At 40.3% G+C, this 12,405-nt stretch overlaps 1 protein-coding gene across 4 annotated transcripts in view; it reads left to right on the top strand.

Annotated features, from left to right (window-relative positions):
* Positions 1 to 12,405, top strand: part of LOC134337783 (matrix remodeling-associated protein 8-like) — a 76,517-nt gene that overhangs the window by 53,988 nt on the left and 10,124 nt on the right. Inside the window, exons 6-9 of one of the 4 annotated variants that reach the window (XM_063033020.1) lie at positions 3,600 to 3,758; positions 3,937 to 3,967; positions 7,168 to 7,250; positions 9,650 to 9,742. In XM_063033020.1, the coding sequence (XP_062889090.1) occupies positions 3,600 to 3,758; positions 3,937 to 3,967; positions 7,168 to 7,250; positions 9,650 to 9,742 (366 nt within the window). Of the gene's footprint in view, positions 1 to 3,599; positions 3,759 to 3,936; positions 3,968 to 7,167; positions 7,251 to 9,646; positions 9,743 to 12,405 lie in introns of all 4 variants that reach the window. The other 3 variants (XM_063033019.1, XM_063033022.1, XM_063033021.1) reach the window with 3 other exon arrangements.

The following is a 12,405-nucleotide window of genomic DNA, read 5'->3' as shown; positions in this document are numbered from 1 at the left end:
GGAGGCAACACACCATCTTGGTGTTTATTTAATGGCCACAGAACCTCCAGTCTATCCTAACAATCTTCTTTAATTATTGAATCTGTGATCACTATTGGTCTGCCAAGACTCACAGCTAGCCACAGTGCCACTGACTTGGCTGCTGCAGCTATGCATGACTGATCATCCTTCCCAAACCCAGCAATATCCAAAGGGCTATACTTGTTGTTGAGGGGAATGCCCACAAGTGAACATCAGCCCGGGGAGGCAGCAAGGGGATCCGGCTGAAGAACATAAGGCTGCTGGCCACAGATAGTGTCTAAAGAACTTGCAGTATCAGTTGATACTTCTGCACTTCTACGGTGCACTCGAGCTCCATATTTTCTTGCCACTTTTTCAATCTCATCATGGTCATTTGAAACCCATATGCTGTCGAACTGCCCTGAGCGCTCGGCTACCCTCAGCACCCAAGCCAGGAGCGGCTGGCCGGCCAGCAGCCTGATGTTCTTCAGCCGGATCCCCTTGCTGCCTCCCCAGGCTGATGTTCACTTGTGGGCATTCCCCTCAACAACAAGTATAGCCCTTTGGATGTTCTTCAGCTGGATCCCCTTGCTGCCTCCCCACTCCTCTTCTGGCTGTATTATCAATAATGACAAAGCTAGATCTAAAATGTTTCTCCAGACTATCTGTTCCATTGGGACAACCGAACTCTGCAGGCATCTTCTACCTGCTGCAACCTGGAGAAGACTTCTACAGCATTTGAAAGGCATTTGGACAGGTTTTGGAGAGGAAAGGTTTACAGCAGTGGTTCCCATCCTCAGGTACAAGGGCCCCTCGCTTAATGGTATTAGTCCATGGCAGAAAAAAGGGTTGGGAACCCCTGGCTTAGCGGGGTATGGGTAAAATGCAGGCACATGGTAATAGCTCAGGAAGGCAGCTTAGTCAACATGGATGTGTTCAGCTGAAAGGCTTGATTCCATGCATTATGAAATGGCTGTTGCACAAGTGCTTGTGTTACTGTTTCATAGACTAATTATAAAATAAAGTCCAAAACATCAAAGTTGTCACTGTACTGCATAAATTTTCCCCATAGTTCAATACTTCAAAGTGGCAGGACTTTATTGTGCAGATATAATAATTCAAAGGCTCTGTGGCTGAAAGCTATTTGAGTTGTATTGCTGACTGTTTAATCCTGGCAATCACCATGCATAGTTTTGTGTCTGAACCAGAAGTAGAAAAGCCTTTAACTCCTTTACTTTTCCACCTAACTCACATTTCCTAAATACCAATACCCTGGAATGCTCTGGGTAAACACCAGATGTTCTATGCTCGACTGGCAAATTCCACACAGAGATTAACTCTGTTGATATGGTCTGCAGAGAGGGGGTACAGAGCCGCACTGTTTTTCTTGGACATCACAATTCCAGCTGAAAACCATCATAGAAGTGTTATTAGTATGGCTCTGGATGCATTTAATCTTCCATAATACCAATGAGACACATTAAGCAAACTAAAGGGTTTTTAACAGATTCTCAACGCACTTAGTGAGATGATATCAAAATTATTAAAATATAATTCTCCAGTTTCACCACATTCCTGAAGGTGCTGACACCCAATGGAAAATGCTTCCAGAAAACTGGGCTCCAAGATTGCAAGTGAATTTAAAGAGTAACTTTTATAACCATATACTGTAACTTTCAATATTGTCTTCTAAATTCAGTCCTGTTAAATTGTTGAGTATGTTATCTGTGTGTGAATTAAATTGTCGTAGTCAGATCAGAACCCTCATAACCTTCAGGCATTGCATGTCCTTTCATTATTTGCTCATCTTTGGTTTTCTGATCTGTGTACTTCTGTAGAAATGTATCAGTACCTGTTTTAGCTATTTCCATCACAGCCTCTACACAGGCTGTACCTGTAAACTTTTGTTAGTCTGTAAGCTAAGGGCGGTTGTCTGAGAAAAGAGAATTCTGGAAATAGTTAACAGTTCATACATTGTCAGCAGGTCAACATCCACCTGAAAATCTCTTTCTGACTGATCTACTAAGGATTTCCAGTATGTTCTGTTTAATGTTGGAGAACTTGTTTCTTTTACCTTACTGAGATAATTATTTTCCTTCCTCAGCTGTAAATTCTACAATATAAAATCAAACTAAGATCAAACAGAAGTCAAGCAGAAGTGATTTTATTTTTGTCTACTTATTTTTAAGGGAAATTTGCTTGTGTTATACTCAGGATTTTCATGGGCATCTCTCAAATATTTGTGCATAATAGACAAATCGGAAATTTGCAGCAACAGCATTTGATTTGCAAATACCTCAATTTATATAAATGTATACTTGTTGGAAAGTTAAAGTGCTTTTTGAATATAGTTGACAGATTGACAGTGGAGAAACTACAGGTGAGTCAAATCAGCTGACCAGTCTTGCACACCACTATTATTATCATTATCATCATTATCATCCATTAACCTGCCTTTAATAAACCTCATCATCATGGAAAATTATATCTGTCTCTGTCTTCAAGATGCTGCATGAAGTGCTGAGTATTTCGAGCGTTTTCTATTTTTATCTCATCTGGTGTCAAGTTTAGCTCAGTGGTAGTACTCCTAATTCTGAATAAAAATATCCTGGATCTAAGCCTTGCACAGTGACTTGAACACAGAATCTAAGGTGACACTTAAGTACATTGCTGAGAAAGTGGTATTGCCCTGTTTAATATTTATCTCTCAACCTTTCTCATCACTACCACAACTTTTGGTCCTGTAAACTGCAATAAACCTATTGCAGTTTTTAGGACCATGCTTTATGTAAAGTGATTGCTGTGATTTCTGTATTACTGTAGTCACAATACTTCAAGTCCTTTGTGACACCTGAGGTGGTGAAGGATGCAATGTAAATGCAAGTTTTTTTTAATTTATAGGATTTTATCTGAAGTAAATAGGGCTTGATTTTCTTCATGTTTTTCGCTGATAATAACACATAAGACACACGTAAAGACATAGTTTGAAATTTTGCCCACCTGTTTACATTGATAAAATTGCATTTTGTAACATTGTATTTTGCAGTAAGTGTGTAGCTTTTAAAATGTGGAAATTATGTGTAGACTAATTGAGTAACAGTATTTGTTAGTGGACATGTAATGGAATATACATGATGTGATTAAACATCTTGGTTTGGGGTAGGGAGGTAGGTATTAGAAAAAACCTGGATGGCAGTCGATCACTTTGAATCCGAAACTCCTGAAGACAGGTGGCAGATCAACCGATGATCCCACTGGTGATAGCACAGGACAGTTAAATCTTAGTCCACGTGTATTGTTTAACTCAAAATATCATTACAAGTTTGGTTCTAACTTATAGAAACCAAAAGCTATCTCTAGTTTTTTTTTGCTAAAAATGTCAATTTTTACTAAACACTGACAATATCAGAAAGACCCATGACTTATTTCAACCAAAAATAAAAATTTCAAGCCCTGTATGTGAGTGCCTAAACCTTACAGCTAAGTGAGAGAGTACCCACAAAACATGAACCAACCAACAGAGAAACTGTTAGGATTCCAGTGTTGGATGGGTGACTATGTTTTCAAAGTCTACTTACTACTTCTCTGTTTTTTTTTAGCATCCACATCAGTTGAAATCCCAAAAGTCATCAATGTTTTTATTCCGGAATATTCTTCACATTTACTTCATCAACTTGGATATGTCTTGGCAACACTGCTGCTGCTGGCCATATTGATAACCATCATTGCTCTGATTACTCGCCGACAGAAAAAGAGAGGTGATATCTGTAGTTATTGTTTCTTTTTAATTCGTTTATTTTTTCCTGCCTTTTCTGTTGTACGATCATCTGTGGATCATGCACCAAGATCACGTGGTACAGTCTTAAAGGGTTGCTTTGGGACACATGCCTGCTCTTTGAATGATTTTGGCTCTCAACAATATTTTCAATTTTTCAGGTCATCAATATAATGTGAAGATGTCTCAACCGTAAGTATCGAATCATTTGCCCTCCTTACATCACACAAATTTATGGGAAAGTTTGTGATAAAATGAGTAGTAATCAGGTCATTTTAGCAACTCATCAGAGAAGCTAATATCAGCTTAGTCCCTGTGGATAAAGTTCTGCCATCAGCTGTACAGAACTTGGGTACAGAGTTTGCTGTTCTTAATTCCACTTCCTTTTTTGACCATTGTATCTCATGGTGAAAGAAAACTAAATATTGAGCTTGCAATCATCAGAGACCATGTTACATAATCTTTATCTTAATATCTCTCCCTAAGGTTTTGAAAAATGAGTGACACAATTCACCAAGGAGACTTCATATAAAAAAACAAATAGAAACATACAATACCATATATTGTCCATTCCTGTGACTTACGTTAAAACTTCAACTGATTCCATCATTTCTAAACTGAGACATGTATCAACTGAGGGCAGTTTAGCATGGGCTTGCACTTTTGCACTATGTTTCATGGCTTGCATTCTGCAGGGTGTGTAACGGAAAGGTGGATCTTTTTGCAATTTGTGTGTTTCAATAGGCATGTTTTGCCTATTACAGGTTTCCTTGAAAATGAGTCATTTTGTAAGCAATGGATTACATTAACTGAGGCTATGTCTCAATGTGATCAATGCACTCACCTCTTCTTCCTTCAGTCAGATTTATCTTCTTACTTTAATTCATCTTACTCTAAAGTGCCTAGAATCCTTTCTGATTCTTGGCTTTCCACTTCCTTCCATCTTCTAAAATCTTGCTTCTTTCTCTAGTCTCCTGTTTCCCTTCGAGTGATCTTTTGAATATTTTGCAAAAATTGCATTTGTGATATTTTTCCTGTACCCAAGGATCTCAGCTGCAGTATTTGGGTGAATTGGTGTCACAGTTTTCAAGTAGAGCATGTGTTTTTTTGCCAAATGTAAAGTCCTCATTTTCAAATATTTTTATTTTCAATTGTCTAAAATCTGTGCTGGTATATTGAATGCCGTGGTGAATTTCATCATCATTATCTGCCTTTGCCAACGGGGGCTCCCAAAATATGGGAAGTCATTCACATTTTCCAGATTCTCACAAAGAATCATTATTGTTGGAGGACATTATGGTATAGCAAGAGCAAAATGGTAGAGCACCTTTGTCCAGCTTAAGTGTAAAGCATGAGTGCATGAGATGACTGGCTTGAAACTCAGCCTCTGAGCTTGCAAATACAACTGCAAGTTACTAAGGAATGCAGTCACAGGAGGTTGAACAGCTTCCCATTAATTCTGAACATCACCTCCCCCAATCTTTACATGTGAGTGGATCTAGAGAACATTAGCCTACAGAAACCAAACAGCAGTTCTGCAGAATTTGTCATGGACATAAAACTGATCTGGAACCTTTAAGAGGAGCTGTCTGATCTGATTGCAGGAGATACTAAACTGTTTACCTACTTATGTCTGTGAGAGGTCTGCTGGAATTTCAGAGCACAAAAATGCTGCTCTCTCTCTGTTCCCACCATTGACTGTCAGGCAATGCCATGGTTGCAGTCAGAAGCTTGCCTTCCAGGGGAGACCTCATCATAGACATCCACAACGGTAATTTCACCTGCTTCGCTTTCTCGGATTCCTTTCCTCTTACTTTCCCATTTTTCTGCTCTGCTCCCTCTTGCTTCTGGTCTCTGGATCCCCTTGAGCACCATTCTTCAGCCTCCTCTGCCCCTCTCTCTTGACTCCAGAATGTTTTACAGCATTCCTTCTTTCACTCCACACTCGTGGCTCCACTCTCCCCCTACTTTTTGGTTTTGATGTGAAGAAAGTTTCCAGTTAATTTCAACGTTAGACTAAACAGTTTATGTTTAAACCTAAACATTTGAATAAAAAATCTAAAATACTCTAAATACTCAGAAGATACACACGATCTGAAGAGAGAAACAAAGTCAAAATAAATACATTTCATCAGAAAAGTTTAAAAAATAGGTTGCAGAGAAAAAAAGGGATAGAAAGAACAACAAAGTATTCTTTGTTAAAATCTGCTGGGGGGGGAGCCTAATTTATAGGATAGAAAGTCTACCAGAAGGATGGCACGTTCTGTTTCTTTAATGAGGAATAATAATAAATTCATGTTCTTTTCTACAGGCTTATGAACTGAATTCCCTTGAATTGACTTTATTACTTACATCATTCATATACATGAGGAGTAAAACTCTTTACGTTACGTCTCCATCTAAATATGCAATGTGCAATTTAGAGTAATTTGTAATAAACAGTATGTACAACAGGATAGTCAATATAGCATAGAATACAATTATATCAGCATGAATTAATCAGTCTGATGGCCTTGTGGAAGAAGCTGTCCTGGAGCCTGTTGGTCCTAGCTTTTGTGCTGCGGTACTGTTCCCGGATGGTAGCAGCTGGAACAGTTTGTTGTTGGGGTGACTCCAGTCCCCAATGATCCTTCAGGCCCTTTTTACACACCTATCCTTTGTAAATGTCCTGAATAGCGGGAAGTTCATATCTAACATATGCGCTGGGCTGTCTGCACCACTCTTTGCAGAGCCCTGCGATTGAGGGAGGTACAGTTCTCATACCAGGCAGTGATGCAGCCAGTCAGGATGCTCTCAATTGTGCACCTATAGAAAGTTCTTAGAATTTGGGGACCCATACCAAACTTCTTCCACCACTTGCGGTGAAAGAGGTGCTGTTGTGCCTTTTTCACTACACAGCCAGTAAGTACAGACCACATGAGATCCTTGGTAATGTTTATGCCAAGGAATTTAAACCTGTTCACCCTCTCAACTCCAGATCCATTGATGTCAATAGGGGCTAGCCTGTCTCCATTCCTCCTGTAGTCCACAACCAGCTCCTTTGTTTTTGCGACATTGAGGGAGAGGTTGTTTTCTTGACACCACTGTGTCCGGGTGATGACTTCTTCACTGTAGGCTGCCTCATTATTTTTTGAGATTAGGCCAATCAGTATAGTTTCATCAGCCAATTTAATTAGCAGATTGGAGTTGTGTGTGGTGACACAGTCATGGGTATACAGAGAGTAAAGAAGGGGGTAACAAGTTCTTTTAATTTAACTTTTCTATGAACGATGGTTAAGAACAAAGATTGAATTATAATGCCACTTCCAATGACGCCTTTAATAAATATAAATAAGCACTTCTCATGAATCCGATAAGAGTCACTGTCTCAATCTGTGCTGTCTTCAAATCAGCAGGAGAACAGAAGTTAATGTCAATGATTTTGTGATGGACACTACTGACCTAAGACCAAAGAAAAATGAAGAAATGAAACTTGGTACGTGTATCAATGGTAAAGTCTGCTGATCAAATCATGCCCATTCAGTGTTATTGCACATTCATTAACCATTCAGTCTCCTGCTCCTTGTTTTGATGAAGATTTGGAAATGTTGGAGAGGAGAGACCAACTAGTGCATTGATCATGATGTCGTAAGCTTCATAATTCACAGCAACTGTCTCCCCCGCCCCCACCAATTCCCTACAGCTCTGTAATGCCTTGAGAGACATAGAATAAAAAAGACATAGAATTGGTAAAAGTCCTCCAAATCTCAATCATGATTAAAGTAGATCAGGATTCCACACTGACCATAATTTATGTTAATGGTGTTCCAATTTGTTGATCCCTCTTTTGTCCAGGAAGAAATACAACAAATAAGCACTTACAAGCCTGCAAATAAATTGGGTAAAGGAAGAAACAAAACAGTCATATTACATTTATTTTTTTGTATTGTGGAGTAGAGTATGAGTTTAAATCATAAATATATCACTTACATTGACACAATTTTTCTGAATTTTTACTTATATTGCAAAGCCACAAAAATATGTCAAAAACTATGTTCCTTGTATACTTACCTCACCCAAAATAACCATCCTTTATGTGTATACCAAAATTACTTGTATCAATGGAGGTTGTGGTAAATATTTATGTTCCTGGGTTAAGTTAAGAGAGTTTGTGAAGAAGTTGAAAGTACTATTATGTCTAGTAAATATACAATAAAACATGTTGCTCCCTTCCAGTTAACAAGTATAACTAGGTAACATTTGGCTGTAGGAAAATGATACTGTTCCTGGCTTATTCTTGCCCATCATCTAAGGGCGAGGTCCCCAGCATGTCTAATTTCCACTTCAGGCCTTCACCTCCCTCCTACTTTACAATGATTCATACAAATTAAAGTATCCTAACCTCAGCCCATCCTAAATGGAGATGAATTAATACCACTGACTGTGGACTGACAAAAGAACCTTTAGTGTTTGAATGACTCAGTGCTCCAATAGGTGGTGCAATTTCAGACTACGCCACCATAACAATTATTCTCGATTGTGAACTGGTCCTCATATAAATACTTAGTACAGTCATACTATTATATAGTCTTAGTAGTAATACAGTCTAATCCCGAGACATTAGGTAACTAAATAGGAAACAGGAGAATCATCTTACCTATAATAATGAAGGCTGTTTATGTGAAAGAAACATTTGCATATACTGTAGTGCTTTTCATACTCATTTCAGGATGTCCCAAGGCATGTTTTAAAAATGCGTTTGAAATGTATTTCCTATTACAATATAGAAATTTTGGCAGCCAATTTGTGCAAACCAAGATCTCACAATCAGCAATATGAAAATGGCCCAATAATGCGTTTTGATGGAGGGACAACATATTGTCTATAGCACACGGACAAATAACTTACTTTCCTTTAAAATAATGCCATGATGATCTTTATGGTCATTGAAGAGAGCATAGAGAACTAAGAGAGCATAGAGAAGTCTAATTGGAAATACTGGGGTATTTCAGGGTGAAGGCGAGCCTTAATTTTTGTGTGAGATTTCTATCAGGGTAAATCTGGAACCTTCTAACTTAGTGCAACCATCTGAACCATATCTGACTTGAATCTCCATGTCAGTTACTAAGAGTGAAGTTCTAGACTATATGGGATATTAACTTTTTGCTAAAAAAAAATTGGTTAGCGTTTGGAATGCACTCCCAGGAATGAAAGTAATTGTGGAATCAATGCTAAAGGGCGTCATTATAACATTATATAGAAAGAAACGTACTACTGCAGTGTTGCTTTTATGGGAACCTAGCAGAATTCCTGCCTCCCCCTTTGCACAATACTTAGCCAGGAATCGAGTTGAGAACCTTCTGCTGCTATTATAACACACAAGTAAAGTCATCTCCTTACCAAGTGGCTCAGTGTGGAATGAAGTACTAAGGCAATGTGCAGTGTCTGCCTGTAAGTGCTGGTGTTGGGCCACTGAATGCTGAGATAATGGCCAGCATGGTAAATGAAGGCTATTACTGGGGACTTCCTACAGCCGCTTGATGTTTTGCACTTTATGCCTCTCTTATTGCCTCCTGTTGGAGCTGATGGAAGTTTCTATCTTCCTCTCACTCTCTCCAGCCTGAAAGTTGCTCATTGGTACAATCTGTCATGGTTATTACGCATGTTGTGACCAAAACCACAATATTAAATGAGCACAATGTTGGTTAATGCTCAGGAGGATATCAGTATATTACCACTTTAAAGTAGTGGAGCACTCCTGGCAGAAAGACAATAGAGAATGCATCTAAGATGGGACTGTAAAGTGGCTGTAGGGGCTGACTGCTAAATGGGCGGCTTGGCATCATATTTGTCTTTGTTTCGGAGTGAGAATAACACCGTTCGTATTTTTAGCAGATTACAAGAACAACATACTAAAGGAGAAGTTTACGTTGTCCAGAGAGAAGGAGGAGCTGCACAGTGATGTTCCTCCAAAGAACTTGGATAAAGGTATTTTCAAAGTTCAAAAAATTCAAAGTAACTTTTACCAACAAAGTACATATATATCACCATTTACAACCTTGAGATTTATTTTCTTGTGGGCATACTCAACAAATATTTTGAATAATAACTATAACAGAATCAATGAAAGACCGCCCAACAATGGGGAGACAGATAAGTGGGTAACAGAGGGAAGGACAGGAATCAGAGGCTAGAGAGCACCCCTGCGGCTGTACCTCTTAATAATAAGTACTCCTGCTTGAGTACTGTTGGGGGGAGAACAGCCTCCCTGGCGGAAGCAACAGTGGCCGCGCCTCTGGCCTTGTGGCTCAGAAAAGTAGAGAAAGGAAGAGGAAGGCAGCAGTGATAGGGGACTGTATAGTTAGACCTATAGTTAGGGGGGTCAGACAGCTGATTCTGTGGACACAGAAAAGAAACACGGATGGTAGTTTGCCTCCCAGGTGCCAGGGTCTGGGATGTTTCTGATCGCGTCCACGATATCCTGAAGTGGGAAGGAGAACAGCCAGAGGTCATGGTAGATATTGGTACCAACGACATAGGCAGGAAAAGGGAGGAGGTGTTGAAAGCAGTCTACAGGGAGCTAGGAAGGAAGTTGAGAAGCAGGACCACAAAGGTAGTCACCTTGGGATTACTACCTGTGCCACATGACAGTGAGTATAGGAATAGAGTGAGGTGGAGGATAAATGCGTGGCTGAGGGATTGGAGCAGGGGACAGGGATTCAGATTTCTGGATCATTGGGACCTCTTTTGGGGCAGGAGTGACCTGTAAAAAAAGGATGGGTTGCATTTGAATCCCAGGGGGACCAATATCCTGGCGGGTATGTTTGCTAAGGCCATTGGGGAGAGTTTAAATGAGGATTGCTGGGGGGTGAGAACCAAACTGAACAGATGGATGAAGAGGCGGTTGGCTCACAAATAGAGAAAGCTTGAAGACAGTGCGAGAGGGAAGATAGGCAGGTGATGGAGAAGGGACACGCTCAGACCGATGGTTTGAGGTGTGTCTGTTTTAATGCAAGGAGTATTGTGAACAAAGTGGATGAGCTTAGAGCGTGGATCAGTACTTGGAGCTATGATGTGGTGGCCATTACAGAGAATTGGACGGCTCGAGGGCAGGAATGGTTACTTCGAATGCCAGGCTTTAGATGTTTCAGAAAGGACAGGAAGGGAGGCAAAAGAGGTGGGAGTGTGGCACTGTTGATCAGAGATAGCGTCACAGCTGCAGAAAAGGAGGAAGACACGGAGGGATTGTCTATGGAGTATCTGTAGGTGGAAGTTAGAAACAAGAAGGGGTCAATAACTCTTCCGGGTGTTTCTTATACACCATCCAATAGTAACAGGGACATCGAGGAGCAGATAGGGAGACAGATTTTGGAAAGGTGTAATAATAACAGGGTTGTCGTGGTGGGAGATTTTAATTTCCCAAATATCGATTGGCATGTCCCTGTGTTGAGGGGTTTAGGTGGGGTGGAGTTTGTTAGGTGTGTTCGAGAACGTTTCTTGACACAATATGTAGATCAGCCTACAAGAGGAGAGGCTGTACTTGACCTGGTATTGGGAAATGAACCTGGTCAGCTGTCAGGTCTCTCAGGTGGGAGAGCATTTTGAAGATAGTGATCACAATTCTATCTCCTTTACCATAGCATTGGAGAGGGATAGGAACAGACAAGTTAGGAAAGCGTTTAATTGGAATAAGGGGAAATACGAGGCTATCAGGCAGGAACCTGGAAGCATAAATTGGGAAAATATGTTCTCAGGGAAATGTACGAAAGAAATGTGGCAAATATTCAGGGGATACTTGCATGGAGTTCTGCATAGGTATGTTCCAATGAGACAGGTAAAGGATGGTAGGGTACAGGAACCGTGGTGTCCAAAGGCTGTTGTAAATCTAGTCAAGAAGAAAAGAAGAGCTTATGAAAGGTTCAAAAAACTAGGTAATGATAGAGATCTAGAAGATTATAAGGCTAGCAGGAAGGCGCTTAAAAAAGAAATTAGGAGAGGCAGAAGGGGCCATGAGAAGGCCTTGGCGGACAGGATTAAGGAAAACCCCAAGGCATTCTACAAGTATGTGAAGAACAAGAGGATAAAACGTGAGAGAATAGGACCTATCAAGTTTGACAGTGGAAAAGTGTGTATGGAACTGGAGGAGATAGCAGAGGTACTTAATGAGTACTTTGCTACAGTATTCACTACAGAAAAGGATTTTGGCGATTGTAGGGATGACTTACAGCTGACTGAAAAGCTTGAGCATGTAGATATTAAGAAAGAGGATGCGCTGGAGCTTTTGGAAAGCATCAAGTTGAATAAGTCACTTGGACCGGATGAGATGTACCCCAGGCTACTGTGGGAGGTGAGGGAGGGGATTGCTGAGCCTCTGGCAATGATCTTTGCATCAACAATGGGAAAGGGAGAGGTTCTGGAGGATTGGAGGGTTGCGGATGTTGTTCCCTTATTCAAGAGAGGGAGTAAAGATAGCCCAGGAAATTATAGACAGGTGATTCTTACTTTGATGGTTGGTAAGTTGATGGAGAAGATCCTGAGAGGCAGAATTTATAAACATTTGGAGAGGCATAATATGATTAGGAATAGTCAGCATGGCTTTGTGAAAGGCAGGTCGTGCCTTTTTGAGGATGTGACTTAAACACTGATGAAGA

The sequence above is a fragment of the Mobula hypostoma genome, chromosome 25, assembly GCF_963921235.1.
Source record: "Mobula hypostoma chromosome 25, sMobHyp1.1, whole genome shotgun sequence".
Taxonomy (NCBI): domain Eukaryota; kingdom Metazoa; phylum Chordata; class Chondrichthyes; order Myliobatiformes; family Myliobatidae; genus Mobula; species Mobula hypostoma.
The sequence above is the reverse complement of the archived record's forward strand: the minus strand, read 5'-3'. Positions and strand labels throughout refer to the sequence as shown.